General features: G+C 38.4%; 1 protein-coding gene across 1 annotated transcript in view; it reads right to left on the reverse strand.

Annotated features, from left to right (window-relative positions):
* Positions 1-2726: 2726 nt before the first annotated feature.
* LOC145770143 (uncharacterized) overlaps positions 2727-21253 on the reverse strand; it is a 79972-nt gene continuing 61445 nt past the window's right edge. Inside the window, exons 29-39 of the mRNA XM_082581729.1 lie at positions 20671-20876; positions 20435-20519; positions 20196-20240; positions 19425-19570; positions 10031-10175; positions 9489-9598; positions 9085-9210; positions 8900-9013; positions 6715-6805; positions 4461-4579; positions 2727-3444 (exon numbers count right to left, since the gene is read on the reverse strand). Coding sequence (XP_082437855.1) covers positions 3355-3444; positions 4461-4579; positions 6715-6805; positions 8900-9013; positions 9085-9210; positions 9489-9598; positions 10031-10175; positions 19425-19570; positions 20196-20240; positions 20435-20519; positions 20671-20876 — 1277 coding nt within the window. The 3' untranslated portion in view covers positions 2727-3354. The remainder of the gene's footprint in view (positions 3445-4460; positions 4580-6714; positions 6806-8899; positions 9014-9084; positions 9211-9488; positions 9599-10030; positions 10176-19424; positions 19571-20195; positions 20241-20434; positions 20520-20670; positions 20877-21253) is intronic.

Here is a 21253-nt window from a genome sequence, read left to right on the forward strand (position 1 = left end):
TTTTTGATTGGTTTTCCTGTTGCTGTGTTTGATGCCCTCACACATTTTTTTTTATGTTGCCACTGTCTGATGCAAACTGGATACGTTCTGACAGCAGAAGCCAGTGGTTGTTAGCACAGCGGCGTGAGGTTTGCTGAGCTTTGTGTCGGGCGGCTTTTAGGGCTTGTAGGTTCTGACTGCTCGGGTTTTGTTTGTAGCTGAGCAGTGCTTTACGTTTCAGGTCGATAATAGGTTCCAACATAGAGATGTGTGCTTCAAACCAGTCTGTGTTCTTCCGCTCCTTCTCTCCGTAGGTCTGGACGGCTGCATGGTAGATGGTCTTACTCAGTGACTCCCACATGTGTTCGCAGGAAGCCTAGGCTAATCAAGAAAAATAGACGATAACGCGTGTAGCCTAAGCAGACTTGTACAACTAGAATTTTTGTAACTTAGTCTTTCGAAATTAGATTATAATTAGTAATTTAAGATTTTACAAAATAGACGAGGATTAGAATTAGAGCTACCCAAGATTTCACAAATTAGTGCCTAGAACAGGGATGTCCAACCTGCCGGCCGCATTGTGGCCCACCTGAGATTTTTGTGCGGCCCGCTGGTCATTTTCACTTTAAGTAGTATTTTGAACTTCATTGAGAAAAATAAACAAAATCTGAACTTTATAGAAAATGAAGAATGGTTAAATGATTTTTCTTTCTTAGTTGACCTCACAGAAATGCTAGCTGAGCTCAATTTGCATTTACAAGAGAAAGGTCAGTTGTGTAGTTCAATGTTCGAGTGAATAGGTAGCTTTACCAGGAAATTAAAACTTTTCATAGCACAATTGAAAGCTGACGAAATTGTACAGTTTCGTAGTCTATCCGAAAGAGCTCAAGACTGTTCTGTAAACTATGAAAAGTATGCTAAGTTATGTGAAGATTTGGTTGAAGAATTTACATTCAGATTTTCTGACTTCAAAAAGATTGAACTTGAATTAAAATTATTCAGTGACCCATTTTCATTTCAGTGTGATAAAGTGCCACCCGAATTCCAACTTGAACTGCGAAGTCGAGAAAGTTTGAAAACTTTCCACAGAGAACACACTCTTCCTTTATTTTATAAAGAATTACATTCATGTAATGAATTTATTAAATTAGTTAATTTGTCCAGAAAATTATGGTTTAGCCTATGTGGGGCAGCACATATTGTTGCGAGCAGTTATTTTTATTCATGAAAAACATCAAAACTGCAGAAAGAAACAGACTGACCGACAAACACTTAGCAAACATCTTAAGAATCAAGACAACGTCCTTTAATGCAAATGTTGATAACCTCTTAGCTGGAAAACAATGTCAAAAAGCTCATTGACTTTGTATTGTAGAAATAATTTTTTATTTCTTTCTATGTGTTTGTTATTTGTCCCTATTTCCAAAGATGAAATTAATGGTTTTTAATTGTTTCTTTGTGTACCTATTTTTTCTTGGAACCTAATAGGTCCTGTGGCCCGTTGATTTATTTCAAGTGACAATGCGGCCCACTATAATAAAATGTTTTGTTTGTTTTATTATCTTTATCCTGCATTGCGGGAAAGCGGACTTGAGCGCTATGCATCGGTGTACGCCTTCCGACGTACACCTGACCCACGCTGCAGCCGACTGCAATGTCTGTTTCCGGTTGTCTACTCTACTTATGACTTAAATTTGGTACTACCCATTACTCGAAATTGATCACTGGGTAGAGGCAATTATCGTAAAGTTTCTTGCCCAGAGAAATAACAGCAAGTGCGAGTGGCTGGAGTCGAACATGCAGGCTCTCGACTGCGAGCCCAACGCGCTAACCACTCGGCCACTGCTGCCGACAATGTTGGACATCCCTGGCCTAGAATGTAAACTAGATTAGAATTAGTTGGACGCTGTTGTCACATATCTTTTTTTTGTTGGATAAAAACGCCGATGTGGCAACTCGGGATCAAAGTGTCATTCCACCATCACAGCGCCAAAACCACTGGTAAACGTCATAATATAGGCTACATTGCAACGTCAGTGAATTGATAAATTAATCGATTTTTTTCATGACTTTGTTGCTCGAGGGATGGAATGACACTTTGATCTTGATCGTTTTATTGCATTTTCTTTGTATAACGTTGATAAGAGCGCAGTATCCTTCCATTTGCCAAAGTACTGTTGGACAGACTAAATTTTTTAGCAAAGCTGGAGATTGGATAATAGCCACAATTAGAGCAAACAAGTTTTTACCAAATTAGAATTACCGACATTTCGCTCTAATTTATCGAATTAGACAACTATAATTGTCTAGTTGTCCGAGTCTGTGTGTAAGAAAGCAATACCGGTAACGTTATTTAGACATCAAGCACAATGGAGAGACTGACGCACTCTCTTCCACGCACATACTCTCTAGCTGCGCTGAATGGAGAGTTGAAGTACCCGAGTGTTGAATCATTATTGTACAGATGTGCCCTTTCATTGTTTTCAGTTAGGCACTTGTCAAACTCCACTGTCTTGGGCTGGCGAATGTTTATCCATAAAACCTACACACGATATATACTCGTTGATCTTATGAGATCGAGTGAAACTGCTACCTCTTATCATTCCTTGACACAAAAACACCTTAAAATGCTGTTTTGTCACGAGGTTTGTTTGTCTACTACATTAAACACAACATGCATTAATTTATTTCAGTGTAGCCTATACCATTGTCATTGGTCATACAAAGAATAAACCATGTAGCCTACACAATGGTCATACTAATAATGTACCATGCTTCCTACATAATGGTCATACTAATAATGTACCATGCTTCCTACATAATGGTCAAACGAAGAATAGACCATGTAGCCTGCATAATAGTCATACAAAGCATGTACCATGCTACCTACATAATGGTCATACAAGAATGTACCATGTAGCCTACATAATGGTCATACAAAGAATACACCATGTAACCTACACAATGGTCATACAAAGAATACGCCATGTAGTCTACATAATGGTCATATAAAGAATACACCATGTAGTCTACACAATAGTCATATAAAGAATACACCATGTAGTCTACACAATGGTCATATAAAGAATACACCATGTAGCCTACACAATGGTCATACAAAGAATGTACCATGTAGTCTACATAATGGTCATACAAAGAATACACCATGTAGCCTAATATAATGGTCATATAAAGAATACACCATGTAGCCTAATATAATGGTCATACAAAGAATGTACCATGCAGCCTACACAAGTAGGGCTCCACAATGGTCATACAAAGAATGTTCCATGTAGCTTACATATTGGACATAGGCTACGAAGAATTCTTCATATATCCTTTGTTGTGGTATAGTTGTCCTTACAATTTGTTTGTTCAATCAGTTGCAAAGTCAACACCGATTTTTTCATCACTTGAAAATAAAATGCTTTCACTGGAAGATGTAGCTTGATCCCGGTCATTCCTCTGCAGAAATATCGCAATTTCAGCGAGACAAGTTTTAGGTTGTTTGCTCAAACCACATTTTGATCATTCGTGGTTTCTGATGTAATGTCAAATCACCTTTAACGCGGCTCTTTTGTTTGGCTTGAGGCTGTTGAGTTTCTGTGTTGTTAGGCGTTATTGCTATGAAATTTGGTTGAATCAGTTGATTCATAGATCAAAGAGACCATTTTCATAAGTAGACAGAATCCAAAGATTAAAAACTGCAGGCTACCGAAAGGGAAGGACCACGTCACCTAATCTTTTAATCAGCTGATTCAACAAAATTTCATAGCAATAACGCCTAACAACACAGAAACTCAACAGCCAGCAGCCTCAAGCCAAACAAAAGAGCCGCCTTAAAGAACGACTAACAGACTTCAACACCATTCGTCATAGCACATGACTAGGGAACTGTATTCCGAAAGCTAGTGCAAACTGCTACTACCACAGCGAACTCACAGCATCAGGCTAAAACAGGTCGTTAAAATCTAAATTGTGAAGTAAGCAACAACCATGCTGCTAAAAGCGAAACTCAATCAATTGCAATTTTCCCAACAATGGTAGCCCATGCATGCGCTTGAAAACTTTTGTTTTTATAGTTTAAAAACTTGAAAAGTTTTAACTTTGTTGAAAACCGAGTTCAAAAGCCGACGTAGTTAAGAAATAACGATTCTGCGGTTGGACCACACTAAGCTTGTAGGTCTGTACGAGCTCGGCAGGGGAGGTCACAGGCTACCATCAATCGTTGAAATATAATGGTAGGTTGTTTAGGATTTTGGCATAAGCAATTGTGTGCTACTGTGCCAGATGATGTTACTGACATTTGGTATCTTTGGAGTGGCTTGTCATCAAGTACCATGTTTGTGACGCATTTCTCGGTAATGAAGTGCGTTGAAGAATGTCTATCAGCCTAAGCGTTAGCAGTCTAGCCACAAAACAACATTAGCTACAAAGCGTTTTCATTAGTAGCCTGGCCACAAATTAGCTACTGTACAAACCTCTTCATCAATTATTTCTTCGGGGTCATCGTTTTGACTCCCATATTTTTCAACATTGCCAGAAACGCCTTGGGAGGAAATTCTTATTTCTGCGCTCCTCAGTAGAACTTGCTTGAAAACTGAGTAAATACTTTTTGTTACCTTAGTTTGTAGCGCATCTGATATTAGGCTACTGTAAGTAGTTTAGGCCATAGGCGTGCAAACCAAGGGGGCATTTGCTCTTCTGTTCTCAAAAACGTCCCAAACTTGGGCTAAAATGCGCAAATATTTGGGTTAAATAATTATAAAAATTTACAAGTTGTACAAAATTTTCATTTGGCACTCTTACAGCCTATTCGTGTGTCATAGCCTATGTTTGGTAGGCCTATAGCCTACCGACAAAACTACTAAATTTTGTTTGGTTTTGTGTATTTGAAACTGTTTCATTTTGATTTGGGCATGTCAAGGTTAATTTATGGTTCAATAGCGCCACACATAAACAAACAAGCAGAGTAAATGAAAAGTAAAAACAATGCGTTTAGTTTGGTTTTGAATCTTTGTTCTTGGACAGACCAGGCCTTGATAAGCTATTCTTGGTAATTTCGCATAAACCTATTCGTAGAGGCTTTTGACGCAGGACCGGTTACTGAGATTGACAGAGTGAAGTTGTTTTTGATTACCGGCATTTGAAAAATTATTCCATCCATGAAGTACCGCTGAATCAACCAGCGCGCTTGCTGTTGAGGCTTCTTTGTTCACGAAGTCACGCTCTAACCAACTGAGCTATCGGAGCGGCTGTTGGTTAGATTATAGCGCTATCAGGATGGTAGCGAAAGACCATAAACCACAAAATAAAAAAATTAGCTTGCATCAGAGCAATCTTTTTATGAAAATGCCCAAATCAACATGATGCAGTTGCTTCCAATTCCTAATTTGGCTATGAGCTTAAATGCTAGGAGCGCAATCTACGTGGGACTTAAAAATCGAGCTGGGCAGACTGTAACTACAAAATTGATAGAACCAAAATGACAGGAATGTCACATAAAGGGGCCCAACTATCAATAGATTAAATCAGGGGTGTGCGACCTTTATTACAAGAGGGCCAGATATAAATAACTGGGTGAAACCGCGCCGCAAGTTTTTTTAACATATGATTTCTAGTAGTTGCAGGCTCAAAAAAGTAGTTTTTTTGTTATTTATGTTATTCTTATGGCATTATTAAGGGTTATCTCCTTGCAGAAATAATAAGTTAAGATGTATAAATTTCTGAAGAAAACTGCTATTCAAATTTATTGTCACACCGTGCTTTTAAACGAGTTCATTGAGAAGTTTGCAGCTGGCTTCTTTTCCCGACGGCTTTTTCCAAATTTACCGTACTTTAATGGAAGTGTTCGCAATTCGAAGTCCATTTTCCAAGTGTTCGTCTGTCAGAACCGATCGATAGGGAGATTTCATGACGCCCATTTTAGAAAAATATTGTTTGCACAAATACGTTGAGCCAAAAAGAGCCATTTTTGGAGCCATGGATTTTTTCCAATGTGGAAAGTCATCCTGGTTGAGATGTTTTCGGTAAAAATCGCCAAGATTCATTTCTAAATAGGCCACTTTGCTTTCAAATCCGTTTTCTCTTGAAGATCAATCAGTTCAAGTTGGATATCAGCAGGTGCTTTGTCAATGACTGTGTCGAATGGCGAAAGATATAGCCTACCAAACAAATATTCATGGGATTTGAAGTCCTTGAAACGAGCCAAAAATTCGTCTAACAATTTTTCAAATTTAGTTTTCTTCTCAGGATGCATTCCATACTCTCTCAAAGTTGGAAAGTGGAAAAGATTTCCTTTGTGTATGTGAGCTTTCCAAAGTCGTAATTTGTTTATAAAGCCTTTTATGTGACCATACATTTTACGTTCCAAATAATTAAACACAATGGATTAGAGGTGGCCGGTGGGAGATTTCTAAAATGGTTAACAGAAGATGCGAAATCTATAATAATCTACTCCACAACGAATTGTTCACATGTACTAGACTTAACTAAATTATAAACACGTTTCGAGGGCCGCACACAATTCAAAATTGGCACATCTTTGCGGGCCGCACAATTTTTCTTCGCGGCCCGCATTTGGCCCGCGGGCCGCACGTTGCACACACCTGGATTAAATTATACATTGTTTGGTGGTAGATCAACCTTTGTGTGTGGTTCAAACCCTATGGCTATCACAAATGACGAAGTAAATATGGTGATCGGTTTCTTGGCAGAACGAAAACAACTTCTTACCTTTCCCAGTGAAATCAGAGCTCGCCTCGCTTTTGTTCAAGGTTGATTGAACCTGACATGTGTACGTGCCTGCGTCATCAGTGCATGGATTCTAGAGGAAAAGATGCTACGAGATAATAATTGCAAATTGTGTTTTTGTGAGTGGCATTTAGTGAAAATTGTAAGCATGTAAAAACATCTGGAATGGAGCTACATTAAACTACCGTACTGTAGCCTACTATGTATCATATTTTTAGCAATAGGCCTACGAGTATTGCAAAGTCAAACCACCCAGTCAAAAGATATGAAATCTATGATGTGTAAAGACGACAGTTTTAAAGTTTAAAATACTCCATCATCCGCAGAGACAACTGAGAAAAAAATACACCCATCTCCATGTCTGCGTGCCAGTAGGCCTATTGGTTCCATTCATGATGAGAATCAAAATTGTTATCGCTGGCAATTTTAGAATAGATGGGTTTTCGTGATTTTAAACAAATGGTTGTGTGATCGAGGTTGTTCAACTGAAAATTTGATTTGAAGAACTACTAAAATACAAATTACAGAAAATAGCCCACCAAACAAAAATCTCATAATGCGACTTTTGACATAAAGCCAGTTCATTCAATGTTGTTTTATCTTCTATTTCTATGCAAACACCAAGAATGTACTTTAACAAAATTAAGCCGTTTTTTAACTCAAACTTTGCGCGGAGTCAGGCATTGACCATCATACAACAAACCTTTTTATGATCCATTTTCTACAAAATTTTACAACTCAAGTATTCAATTATTTTTTCGAATATGTGCGTTTTTTAAGTTCTCTAGTAGTAAACTGATGGAAGAGATCTGCCTGACCAACTATGTGCGCTTTTTTGTAGAAGATGAAATCTTTTGACCGTCTTTGTTGTTGTGGCTTTGCTTCTGATCTACAAAAGACCCACAAACTGCTAAGAATTGGTTCCGCGCCCTATATGTTAACTAACCAGATAAATGGAATCATGTCTATGCAAAAAAAAAAAAAACAACAGCTGGATATTGCTGAGTCATGGTAGAATACCATTAACCCTTTGAAGGTTGGGGGAGAGCTGTCAATTCAACTTTTTGTATCAACAGTTGTATCTCTAAAGCCACTGAGGCTGCGACTACGAGATTTCTTGACTTTTCCTAAATTTTTTATTCACCTCTATTGATCTGAAATTTTGAGCGAATAAAAGTTATAAATTGAGAGATATAAGGCATTTCTCAGCACATCTTCTGAAATATTTCATATTCTATTTATATGTTATTTTGCATTATTATATGTTATTTTGCATTATTATATTATTTTCCATAAAAAATATAGATTCAAATTGAGACTATGTAAAAAAAATTTAATCACGACATTGCAATGCATGTTCTTCATTACTCTACCAAAAAATAATGTGTAAACACATGCGATCGCAAAATAGTCCAAAAGTCATAAATCACCTCAACATTTCAACGTATATGAGCAGTTTTAAAATTCTCATAGTTTTAATTTTCGGATATGCTCAGCGTAAATAATTTTACAAAGTGAATCCCAAATTTTGGAACCGTGCCTTAAAAAATAACAGAGATATCGATTCCTAAAGCATAAGAAGAATCGACAGCTCCCTCCCCCAAACTAAGCGAGACTCCAAGAGCTCAACCTTCTAAGAGTTAAATAGCCAATAAATAGCACTTAACAACCTTTTGCCATTTCCAACGTCAAACTTTTGTTAAGCTGGGTTTTCTACATTCACAGCAACTGTCTTGAAAATTATTAATTACTAGTCTCCTGTCTTGAAATTAGTAATTATATACTTGTCACATCAATATTCAGTCACTGCCAACGTGGAATCCATTTTAAATTGTGCATTTGATGAAAAAAATAGCCCAGACAACAAAATCCGTCATTTTTACATTGTTTCAAATCAATTATGCAATTCAATTCGATCAAGTAGCCTATCTGTCTATGGTATTCAAAAATTATCTCTCAACCTAACTATAAATACAAATTAGTGAATAATTGGGACATGTTTGCATGTTACTTTATTACAAAATTGACATTTGTTCAATAAATCTTACAGCAAAGGCCAAACACCAATGTAATCTGATGAGACGTAGAGCATAAATGTTCCAGAGCATCGTTCTGAAACAAGAAATTACTACAAGAAATTATCCTGAATTATCTACAAGAAATTTACCTGAATGATCATGACAGTGTTGGAACCTTTCACAGTCACATGATATCGCTTGTTTGTGATTGGCTGGCTTTCCTTCAACCAAGTTACGTCACAATCATGCAATAATGCATTTGTCTGCAAAAAGAACGTCACAAAGTTAATTGGAATGCCCCGAAGCAATTGTATTACAATAAAGGTCAACATGCCTTTGCTCTCATCGCGATTGAACCATCATCCATGACGTCATAGTGTATGCCATCTTCGATAGCAATTTGTGTTACGTCATCAGAGTCTTTGTTGACATCATCATTTGCTTTGGACGACGTACTCTCCTGCAAGCATCAAACATTTTAACTAGTTGGACCATCTATGTCACAATTAGACCACACTGTGTCACAATTGAATCATACCACGTCACAATTGGACCAAAGTGTCACAATAAAGTGTTGAAGAGCAATCCCTTTATTCTTCACGTTCATAGTAAACTGTCGGCTGCATAGACGAATGATAAGACATCAAATGAGTTACTTCAGCAATAAATGGCGGAGTGGAGTCTAACTGACAGACCATTCATACACATTGTTATACAACAAGTTTTTCACGCACTTACAGTGGTTTTCTTGTTCACTTTCTTTTTTTCTCTATCTTGCCTTCTCCTTATCCGATCATTTTCTTCTTCTTCTAACAGCTTAGACGACTTAGATAAAATTTGTTGGAATTCTGCAATAGGAAAAATTGATGAGCACAAAAGCAAACCCTTGATGAGCACAAAGGTATTTTTTCACAGCGACCAGTAAACATCTGTTTATCTCCATGAAGACACAGGATTCAGCCCAGATTTCATTTTATAATCGCAAGACATCACTTATCGTGAAGAGCCTGGCTCATCTCAACCCGCACCAACATGCAACAAACTTCTCCATATTCATACTTAGTCTGGAAACATGCCATTTACATTGTTTGGTTAAGCACGAATCAGTCAGAGGGTAAAAATTTCCACAACCAGTTGTCGGTAGGCACCAACCATGGCTTATGGAGCACCATACTGTTTTACATTGGGCAAGTTTTTGCATGTTTGCAAATGAAATGTTATAAAATGTAAAAATTATTTATGATGTCAACTATCTAAAGAAATCACGTGACAAAAACTACCTGATTCGTTCAACTCGTAGTTTACTTTTGTGTCAAACGTTGACAGTGGGGTTATGAACTCGCATGTGAACTTTGACTTTGCTATGTCGTCTGGGATTGGTTGAATGACCAACGACACAAGACCCGTGTCGGAGTTGTTGAATAACTAAATTAAAATTTGTATCCGATCAAAATTTTTTCATGGTCTGTCTATAAACCGAAATGTAAGTTAGGCCTATTGCACTACACGTGAACTAGAAACAAGTTGGTACCATATCAAAGAACAAATTATATGCGGTAGATGTGCAGCAGATAATCAAGGGCATTCAAACGTTAAAACTCTTAACCTCGTTCAAAAAGTGAAACATTCATCCTCGTTCAAATGTTGAAACATTCATCCTCGTTCAAACGTTGAAACACTCATCCTCGTTCAAACGTTGAAACACTCATCCTCGTTCAAACGTTGAAACCTCACCCTCGTTCAAATGTTGAAACGTTCATCCTCGTTCAAACGTTGAAACATTTACCCTCGTTCAAACGTTGAAACATTTACCCTCGTTCAAACGTTGAAACATTCATCATCGTTAAAACGTTGAAACATTCATCCTCGTTCAAACGTTGAAACATTCATCCTCGTTCAAACGTTGAAACCTCACCCTGGTTCAAACGTTGAAACATTCATCCTCGTTCAAACGTTGAAACATTCATCCTCGTTCAAACGTTGAAACATTCATCCTCGTTCAAACGTTGAAACATTCACCCTCGTTCAAACGTTGAAACACTCATTCTCGTTCAAACGTTGAAACACTCATCCTCGTTCAAACGTTGAAACATTCATCCTCGTTCAAACGTTGAAACATTCATCCTCGTTCAAACGTTGAAACATTCACCCTCGTTCAAACGTTGAAACACTCATTCTCGTTCAAACGTTGAAACACTCATCCTCGTTCAAACGTTGAAACAATCATCCTCGTGCAAACCTTGAAACACTCATCCTCGTTCAAACGTTGAAACATTCATCCTCGTTCAAACGTTGAAACACTCATCCTCGTTCAAACCTTGAAACACTCATCCTCGTTCAAACGTTGAAACATTCATCCTCGTTCAAACGTTGAAACATTCATCCTCGTTCAAACGTTGAAACATTCATCCTCGTTCAAACGTTGAAACATTCATCCTCGTTCAAACGTTGAAACATTCATCCTCGTTCAAACGTTGAAACATTCATCCTCGTTCAAAGGTTGAAACATTCACCCTCGTTCAAACGTTGAAACATTCATCCTCGTTCAAACGTTGAAACACTCATCCTCGTTCAAATGTTGAAACACTCATCCTCGTTCAAACGTTGAAACATTCATCCTCGTTCAAACGTTGAAACACTCATCCTCGTTCAAATGTTGAAACACTCATCCTCGTTCAAACGTTGAAACACTCATCCTCGTACAAACGTTGAAACACTCATCCTCGTTCAAACGTTGAAACATTCATCCTCGTTCCAATGTTGAAACACTCACCATCGTTCAAACGTTGAAACACTCATTCTCGTTCAAACATTGAAACATTCATCCTCGTACAAACCTTGAAACACTCATTTTCGTTCAAATGTTGAAACACTAATCCTCGTTCAAACGTTGAAACACCTATCCTCGTTCAAACGTTGAAACATTCATCCTCGTTCAAACGTTGAAACACTCATCCTCGTTCAAACGTTGAAACAATCATCCTCGTGCAAACCTTGAAACACTCATCCTCGTTCAAACGTTGAAACATTCATCCTCGTTCAAACGTTGAAACACTCATCCTCGTTCAAACATTGAAACACTCATCCTCGTTCAAACGTTGAAACATTCACCCTCGTTCAAATGTTGAAACATTCATCCTCGTTCAAACGTTGAAACATTCACCCTCGTTCAAACCTTGAAACACTCATCCTCGTTCAAACGTTGAAACATTCATCCTCGTTCAAACGTTGAAACATTCATCCTCGTTCAAACGTTGAAACATTCACCCTCGTTTAAATGTTGAAACATTCATCCTCGTTCAAACGTTGAAACATTCACCCTCGTTCAAACCTTGAAACACTCATCCTCGTTCAAACGTTGAAACATTCATTCTCGTTCAAACATTGAAACATTCATTCTCGTTCAAACATTGAAACACTCATCCTCGTACAAACGTTGAAACACTCATCCTCGTTCAAATGTTAAAACACTCATCCTCGTTCAAACGTTGAAACATTCACCCTCGTTCAAATGTTGAAACATTCATCCTCGTTCAAACGTTGAAACATTCATCCTCGTTCCAATGTTGAAACACTCACCATCGTTCAAACGTTGAAACACTCATTCTCGTTCAAACATTGAAACATTCATCCTCGTACAAACCTTGAAACACTCATTTTCGTTCAAATGTTGAAACACTCATCCTCGTTCAAACGTTGAAACATTTATCCTCGTTCAAACGTTGAAACATTCATCCTCGTTCAAACGTTGAAACACTCATCCTCGTTCAAACGTTGAAACAATCATCCTCGTGCAAACCTTGAAACACTCATCCTCGTTCAAACGTTGAAACATTCATCCTCGTTCAAACGTTGAAACACTCATCCTCGTTCAAACATTGAAACACTCATCCTCGTTCAAACGTTGAAACATTCACCCTCGTTCAAATGTTGAAACATTCATCCTCGTTCAAACGTTGAAACATTCACCCTCGTTCAAACCTTGAAACACTCATCCTCGTTCAAACGTTGAAACATTCACCCTCGTTCAAATGTTGAAACATTCACCCTCGTTCAAATGTTGAAACATTCATCCTCGTTCAAACGTTGAAACATTCATTCTCGTTCAAACGTTGAAACACTCATCCTCGTACAAACGTTGAAACACTCATCCTCGTTCAAACGTTGAAACATTCATCCTCATTCCAATGTTGAAACACTCACCATCGTTCAAACGTTGAAACACTCATTCTCGTTCAAACATTGAAACATTCATCCTCGTACAAACCTTGAAACACTCATTTTCGTTCAAATGTTGAAACACTCATCCTCGTTCAAACGTTGAAACACTTATCCTCGTTCAAACGTTGAAACATTCATCCTCGTTCAAACGTTGAAACACTCATCCTCGTTCAAACGTTGAAACAATCATCCTCGTGCAAACGTTGAAACATTCACCCTCGTTCAAATGTTGAAACATTCATCCTCGTTCCAATGTTGAAACACTCACCATCGTTCAAACGTTGAAACACTCATTCTCGTTCAAACATTGAAACATTCATCCTCGTACAAACCTTGAAACACTCATTTTCGTTCAAATGTTGAAACACTCATCCTCGTTCAAACGTTGAAACACTTATCCTCGTTCAAACGTTGAAACATTCATCCTCGTTCAAACGTTGAAACATTCATCCTCGTTCAAACGTTGAAACACTCATCCTCGTTCAAACGTTGAAACATTCATCCTCGTTCCAATGTTGAAACATTCATCCTCGTTCCAATGTTGAAACATTCATCCTCGTTCAAACGTTGAAATACTCATCCTCGTTCAAACGTTGAAACATTCATCCTCGTTCAAACGTTGAAATACTCATCCTCGTTCAAACGTTGAAACATTCATCCTCGTTCAAACGTTGAAATACTCATCCTCGTTCAAACGTTGAAACATTCATCCTCGTTCAAACGTTGAAATACTCATCCTCGTTCAAACGTTGAAACAATCATCCTCGTTCAAACGTTGAAACATTCATCCTCGTTCCAACGTTGAAACATTCACCCTCGTTCAAACGTTGAAATACTCATCCTCGTTCAAACGTTGAAACAATCATCCTCGTTCAAACGTTGAAACATTCATCCTCGTTCCAACGTTGAAACATTCATCCTCGTTCAAGTGTTGAAACATTCATCCTCGTTCAAACGTTGAAACATTCACCCTCGTTCAAACCTTGAAACACTCATCCTCGTTCAAACGTTGAAACATTCACCCTCGTTCAAATGTTGAAACATTCACCCTCGTTCAAATGTTGAAACATTCATCCTCGTTCAAACGTTGAAACATTCATACTCGTTCAAACGTTGAAACACTCATCCTCGTACAAACGTTGAAACACTCAACCTTGTTCAAACGTTGAAACATTCATCCTCGTTCCAATGTTGAAACATTCACCATCGTTCAAACGTTGAAACACTCATTCTCGTTCAAACATTGAAACATTCATCCTCGTACAAACCTTGAAACACTCATTTTCGTTCAAATGTTGAAACACTCATCCTCGTTCAAACGTTGAAACAATCATCCTCGTTCAAACGTTGAAACACTCATCCTCGTTCAAACGTTGAAACAATCATCCTCGTGCAAACCTTGAAACACTCATCCTCGTTCAAACGTTGAAACATTCATCCTCGTTCAAACGTTGAAACACTCATCCTCGTTCAAACCTTGAAACACTCATCCTCGTTCAAACGTTGAAACATTCATCCTCGTTCAAACGTTGAAACATTCACCCTCGTTTAAACCTTGAAACACTCATCCTCGTTCAAACGTTGAAACATTCACCCTCGTTTAAACCTTGAAACACTCATCCTCGTTCAAACGTTGAAACATTCATTCTCGTTCAAACATTGAAACATTCATTCTCGTTCAAACATTGAAACACTCATCCTCGTTCAAACGTTGAAACATTCACCCTCGTTCAAACCTTGAAACACTCATCCTCGTTCAAACGTTGAAACATTCACCCTCGTTCAAATGTTGAAACATTCACCCTCGTTCAAATGTTGAAACATTCATCCTCGTTCAAACGTTGAAACATTCATACTCGTTCAAACGTTGAAACACTCATCCTCGTACAAACGTTGAAACACTCATCCTTGTTCAAACGTTGAAACATTCATCCTCGTTCCAATGTTGAAACACTCACCATCGTTCAAACGTTGAAACACTCATTCTCGTTCAAACATTGAAACATTCATCCTCGTACAAACCTTGAAACACTCATTTTCGTTCAAATGTTGAAACACTCATCCTCGTTCAAACGTTGAAACAATCATCCTCGTTCAAACGTTGAAACACTCATCCTCGTTCAAACGTTGAAACAATCATCCTCGTGCAAACCTTGAAACACTCATCCTCGTTCAAACGTTGAAACATTCATCCTCGTTCAAACGTTGAAACACTCATCCTCGTTCAAACCTTGAAACACTCATCCTCGTTCAAACGTTGAAACATTCATCCTCGTTCAAACGTTGAAACATTCATCCTCGTTCAAACGTTGAAACATTCACCCTCGTTTAAATGTTGAAACATTCATCCTCGTTCAAACGTTGAAACATTCACTCTCGTTTAAACCTTGAAACACTCATCCTCGTTCAAACGTTGAAACATTCATTCTCGTTCAAACATTGAAACATTCATTCTCGTTCAAACATTGAAACACTCATCCTCGTACAAACGTTGAAACACTCATCCTCGTTCAAATGTTAAAACACTCATCCTCGTTCAAACGTTGAAACATTCACCCTCGTTCAAATGTTGAAACATTCATCCTCGTTCAAACGTTGAAACATTCATCCTCGTTCCAATGTTGAAACACTCACCATCGTTCAAACGTTGAAACACTCATTCTCGTTCAAACATTGAAACATTCATCTTCGTACAAACCTTGAAACACTCATTTTCGTTCAAATGTTGAAACACTCATCCTCGTTCAAACGTTGAAACACTTATCCTCGTTCAAACGTTGAAACATTCATCCTCGTTCAAACGTTGAAACACTCATCCTCGTTCAAACGTTGAAACAATCATCCTCGTGCAAACCTTGAAACACTCATCCTCGTTCAAACGTTGAAACATTCATCCTCGTTCAAACGTTGAAACACTCATCCTCGTTCAAACATTGAAACACTCATCCTCGTTCAAACGTTGAAACATTCACCCTCGTTCAAATGTTGAAACATTCATCCTCGTTCAAACGTTGAAACATTCACCCTCGTTCAAACCTTGAAACACTCATCCTCGTTCAAACGTTGAAACATTCACACTCGTTCAAATGTTGAAACATTCATCCTCGTTCAAACGTTGAAACATTCATTCTCGTTCAAACGTTGAAACACTCATCCTCGTACAAACGTTGAAACACTCATCCTCGTTCAAACGTTGAAACATTCATCCTCGTTCCAATGTTGAAACACTTACCATCGTTCAAACGTTGAAACACTCATTCTCGTTCAAACATTGAAACATTCATCCTCGTACAAACCTTGAAACACTCATTTTCGTTCAAATGTTGAAACACTCATCCTCGTTCAAACGTTGAAACACTTATCCTCGTTCAAACGTTGAAACATTCATCCTCGTTCAAACGTTGAAACACTCATCCTCGTTCAAACGTTGAAACAATCATCCTCGTGCAAACGTTGAAACATTCACCCTCGTTCAAATGTTGAAACATTCATCCTCGTTCCAATGTTGAAACACTCACCATCGTTCAAACGTTGAAACACTCATTCTCGTTCAAACATTGAAACATTCATCCTCGTACAAACCTTGAAACACTCATTTTCGTTCAAATGTTGAAACACTCATCCTCGTTCAAACGTTGAAACACTTATCCTCGTTCAAACGTTGAAACATTCATCCTCGTTCAAACGTTGAAACACTCATCCTCGTTCAAACATTGAAACACTCATCCTCGTTCAAACGTTGAAATACTCATCCTCGTTCAAACGTTGAAACATTCATCCTCGTTCAAACGTTGAAACACTCATCCTCGTTCAAACGTTGAAACATTCATCCTCGTTCCAATGTTGAAACATTCATCCTCGTTCCAATGTTGAAACATTCATCCTCGTTCAAACGTTGAAATACTCATCCTCGTTCAAACGTTGAAACATTCATCCTCGTTCAAACGTTGAAATACTCATCCTCGTTCAAACGTTGAAACATTCATCCTCGTTCAAACGTTGAAATACTCATCCTCGTTCAAACGTTGAAACATTCATCCTCGTTCAAACGTTGAAATACTCATCCTCGTTCAAACGTTGAAACAATCATCCTCGTTCAAACGTTGAAACATTCATCCTCGTTCCAACGTTGAAACATTCACCCTCGTTCAAATGTTGAAACATTCATCCTCGTTCAAACGTTGAAACATTCACCCTCGTTCAAACCTTGAAACACTCATCCTCGTTCAAACGTTGAAACATTCACCCTCGTTCAAATGTTGAAACATTCACCCTCGTTCAAATGTTGAAACATTCATCCTCGTTCAAACGTTGAAACATTCATACTCGTTCAAACGTTGAAACACTCATCCTCGTACAAACGTTGAAACACTCATCCTTGTTCAAACGTTGAAACATTCATCCTCGTTCCAATGTTGAAACACTCACCATCGTTCAAACGTTGAAACACTCATTCTCGTTCAAACATTGAAACATTCATCCTCGTACAAACCTTGAAACACTCATTTTCGTTCAAATGTTGAAACACTCATCCTCGTTCAAACGTTGAAACAATCATCCTCGTTCAAACGTTGAAACACTCATCCTCGTTCAAACGTTGAAACAATCATCCTCGTTCAAACGTTGAAACACTCATCCTCGTTCAAACGTTGAAACATTCATCCTCGTTCAAATGTTGAAACATTTATCCTCGTTCAAACGTTGAAACATTCATCCTCGTTCAAACGTTGAAACACTCATCCTCGTTCAAACGTTGAAACATTCACCCTCGTTCAAACGTTGAAACACTCATCCTCGTTCAAACGTTGAAACACTCATCCTCGTTCAAACGTTGAAACACTCATCCTCGTTCAAACGTTGAAACATTCACCCTCGTTCAAACGTTGAAACACTCATCATCGTTCAAACGTTGAAACATTCATCCTCGTTCAAACGTTGAAACATTCATCCTCGTTCAAACGTTGAAACACTCATCCTCGTTCAAACGTTGAAACATTCATCCTCGTTCAAATGTTGAAACATTCATCCTCGTTCAAACATTGAAACACTCATCCTCGTTCAAACGTTGAAACACTCATCCTCGTTCAAATGTTAAAACACTCATCCTCGTTCAAACGTTGAAACATTCATCCTCGTTCAAACGTTGAAACATTCATCCTCGTTGAAACGTTGAAACATTCATCCTCGTTCAAACGTTGAAACACTCATCCTCGTTCAAACGTTGAAACATTCATCCTCGTTCAAATGTTGAAACATTCATCCTCGTTCAAACATTGAAACACTCATCCTCGTTCAAACGTTGAAACATTCACCCTCGTTCAAATGTTGAAACATTCATCCTCGTTCAAACGTTGAAACATTCACCCTCGTTCAAACCTTGAAACACTCATCCTCGTTCAAACGTTGAAACATTCACCCTCGTTCAAATGTTGAAACATTCATCCTCGTTCAAACGTTGAAACATTCACCCTCGTTCAAACCTTGAAACACTCATCCTCGTTCAAACGTTGAAACATTCATTCTCGTTCAAACATTGATACATTCATTCTCGTTCAAACATTGAAACACTCATCCTCGTACAAACGTTGAAACACTCATCCTCGTTCAAATGTTAAAACACTCATCCTCGTTCAAACGTTGAAACATTCACCCTCGTTCAAACGTTGGAGCACTCACCTCGTACAAACCTTGAAACATTCACCCTCGTTCACACGGTACTCGGACATTTTGCCGAAAGACATTTCGCCGAAACCCATTTTGCTGAAAGACATTTTGCCGAATCGACATTTTGCCGAAACTCATTTTGCCGAATGGACTAATTGCCGAAAGGACTAAATGCCGATTGGAAAAATTGCCGAAATTATACAAATGTATGATATCACAAACAGATTTCACTCACAAATTATGTGCGACAGCGCGTAAGTATCCCACAAAAGTGTTATATGTATCGATATTCTCCACAATTAGACTTGGTGTCACTGCAAAATAATTACTAGTGCAAAGGCACTGCTTGCATAGTAACGAGACTTGGTGTCGCTTCAAAGTAATTTTTAAGCAAACAATAGTAGCAAAGTAGGCTAATTCTATTTCAAAGGCACTGCTTGCATAGTAACGAGAATTTGTGTCACTTCAAAGTAATTTTTTTCCATATTGCTTCGGCAATTAGTCCTTTCGGCAATTTGTCCATTCGGCAAAATGTCCTTTCGGCAAAATGTCTTTCGGCAAAATGGGTATCGGCAAAATGTTTTTCGGTAAAATGTCTGCGCACGGTTCACACGTTGAAATACTTACCTTTTTTATGCAAGTAATGAGACAATATAAACCAAGATTAGCAACAAATTTGTTGCTGATCTCGGTAAACAGAGTTTATACTGTAAACAGAGACCAGCAACAAATCTTGTTCATACACAAATTTAAGTTCGACAACGTATCTACATCATTTCCATATTTTGCCTTGTATTTGTCTTGATCTATCGCGATCTTATTGTCATTGAGATACCAAATTATATTTGCATCATCATGGAGGTTTGTCGCAACACAATAGAGACGCAACGACCCAGCTAGTGCTTCAGCACGAAGTCCTTGTTCAAAGTTGATTACTGCAAAACATAATTTCATGAAATGTTCAGCAAATTAAGAGATACGTCCGTCTACAATAACAATCATGAATCATGTTTTTATTTGCGTCCATTTGCCACAACCTACACTGAGAACACAGATGCGATGCTATAGACAACAGGAAGCAGCAAAGTAACACATAGTCTTAGCGTCAGCTGCACAATTTATTTTAGCATGACATCTTTGCCGAGACACAGCCGCGTGCTTTAGAGCGGTGTCGAACTCATGTCCTTTCTACGTTGCGCAAACGTTCTCACCACTCGCAGCTGATAGAACTTTCAACCTGCCACAATGTTTCTGATTGGACTATACCAAGTAAGTAACACGACCATGCACAAAGTGTGTGAATTATTTGTTTTTAAAAGATTTACTTTAGATTGTTTCAAAGAATCAATTACAACAATGTGAAGGTTGCTGGGCAAAATTAATCTTTGGAGACCACAAGATGTCTGGATCAGCAATCACATAATCTCCGTTTTGTAAAAACGTCTGAGCATTGAGCAATGCAGTTCTTTTTTCACTGCATCTTCTTTGTGTGGTGCAATGCAGCTTGAAAAAATAAAATTTGATTGAAAAATGTGAAATGACAAAGTTGAATTGACTTACTGTAATCCTCTGTTTTGGTTGCTTTTGGTGGGGGCGGTGGGGGTTCTGTATTGAAATTAAAATTAATGCATCTTTCAGATGAAGTGGAATAAAGATTTGCACCAAGATGTAAGCGGGTGAAGTCACTCAAGTGAAGCTTCAGTTCAAGAATTGACTTATCAAAAGTGTAACAGGCATAATGTCCCTACGGTTTAACGGTTAGACTCTAACTTAGTTCATTTCTACTATATTTTACATACTTTCAACGTAGATGTTGCAAGTTGTTCTTCCACCTCCTACAACACACGTCACAATGCCATTGTCTTCGTACGTCGGGTCTTTGATCTGGAAATCAGTCACGAGAAACATCAAGCGTGCTCGGTATTAAGCTCCCTACTCTGAACAGTTTGGTTATTGTGTTTTCCAAGATTTAACAACTGCGTTCCCTAGATGAAAAGTAGTTGACATGGTTACCTGGTCACCACGATAAACTGACCTTCAAAACGTGGCAGTTTCCGCAAGACACGAGCTCGTATTTTTCATCATCAGATTCAATCAGTTCCTCACCATGGTACCAGACACAAGGTGGCGCCACATCACCATACAACGGGGACGGATTGGCGGTGCAGGTGAACTCAGCCACAGTAGCAGTATGTGGAAGGATAGCTTCATCTAGTTTTTTATCAAACTTCACTGGAAGGACTGTCAAATATACAAGGAAGTTATTCAACGGCCATTTGGCTTACACAAAAAGTCATACGTAACAGGGAATTTGTTATGTTTATACAAATTCCATAGTTTTGTGGATTGCGTTGCAGAGAACTGATAACTTTGTCGCTAAGCTCGTCCATGTCAGCTTCAAGCTTTTGCTTATGTTGCACAAAATGCATTGTTTCAAGTACAAATAGTAATAACCATGTTTTATTTTGCGCCCATTGACAACATACAGTAGCCTACACTGCGATCACAGATGCTACGTATACAACAGACAACTGGACATAATGTTCGAGTCTGCTGGTCCCCTTATTTTGGCATGCCATTACAGTGCCAAGACACAACCGCCTGCCTGGAGCGGTGTC

This window comes from Aplidium turbinatum, chromosome 5 (assembly GCF_918807975.1).
Source record: "Aplidium turbinatum chromosome 5, kaAplTurb1.1, whole genome shotgun sequence".
NCBI classification, from domain to species: domain Eukaryota; kingdom Metazoa; phylum Chordata; class Ascidiacea; order Aplousobranchia; family Polyclinidae; genus Aplidium; species Aplidium turbinatum.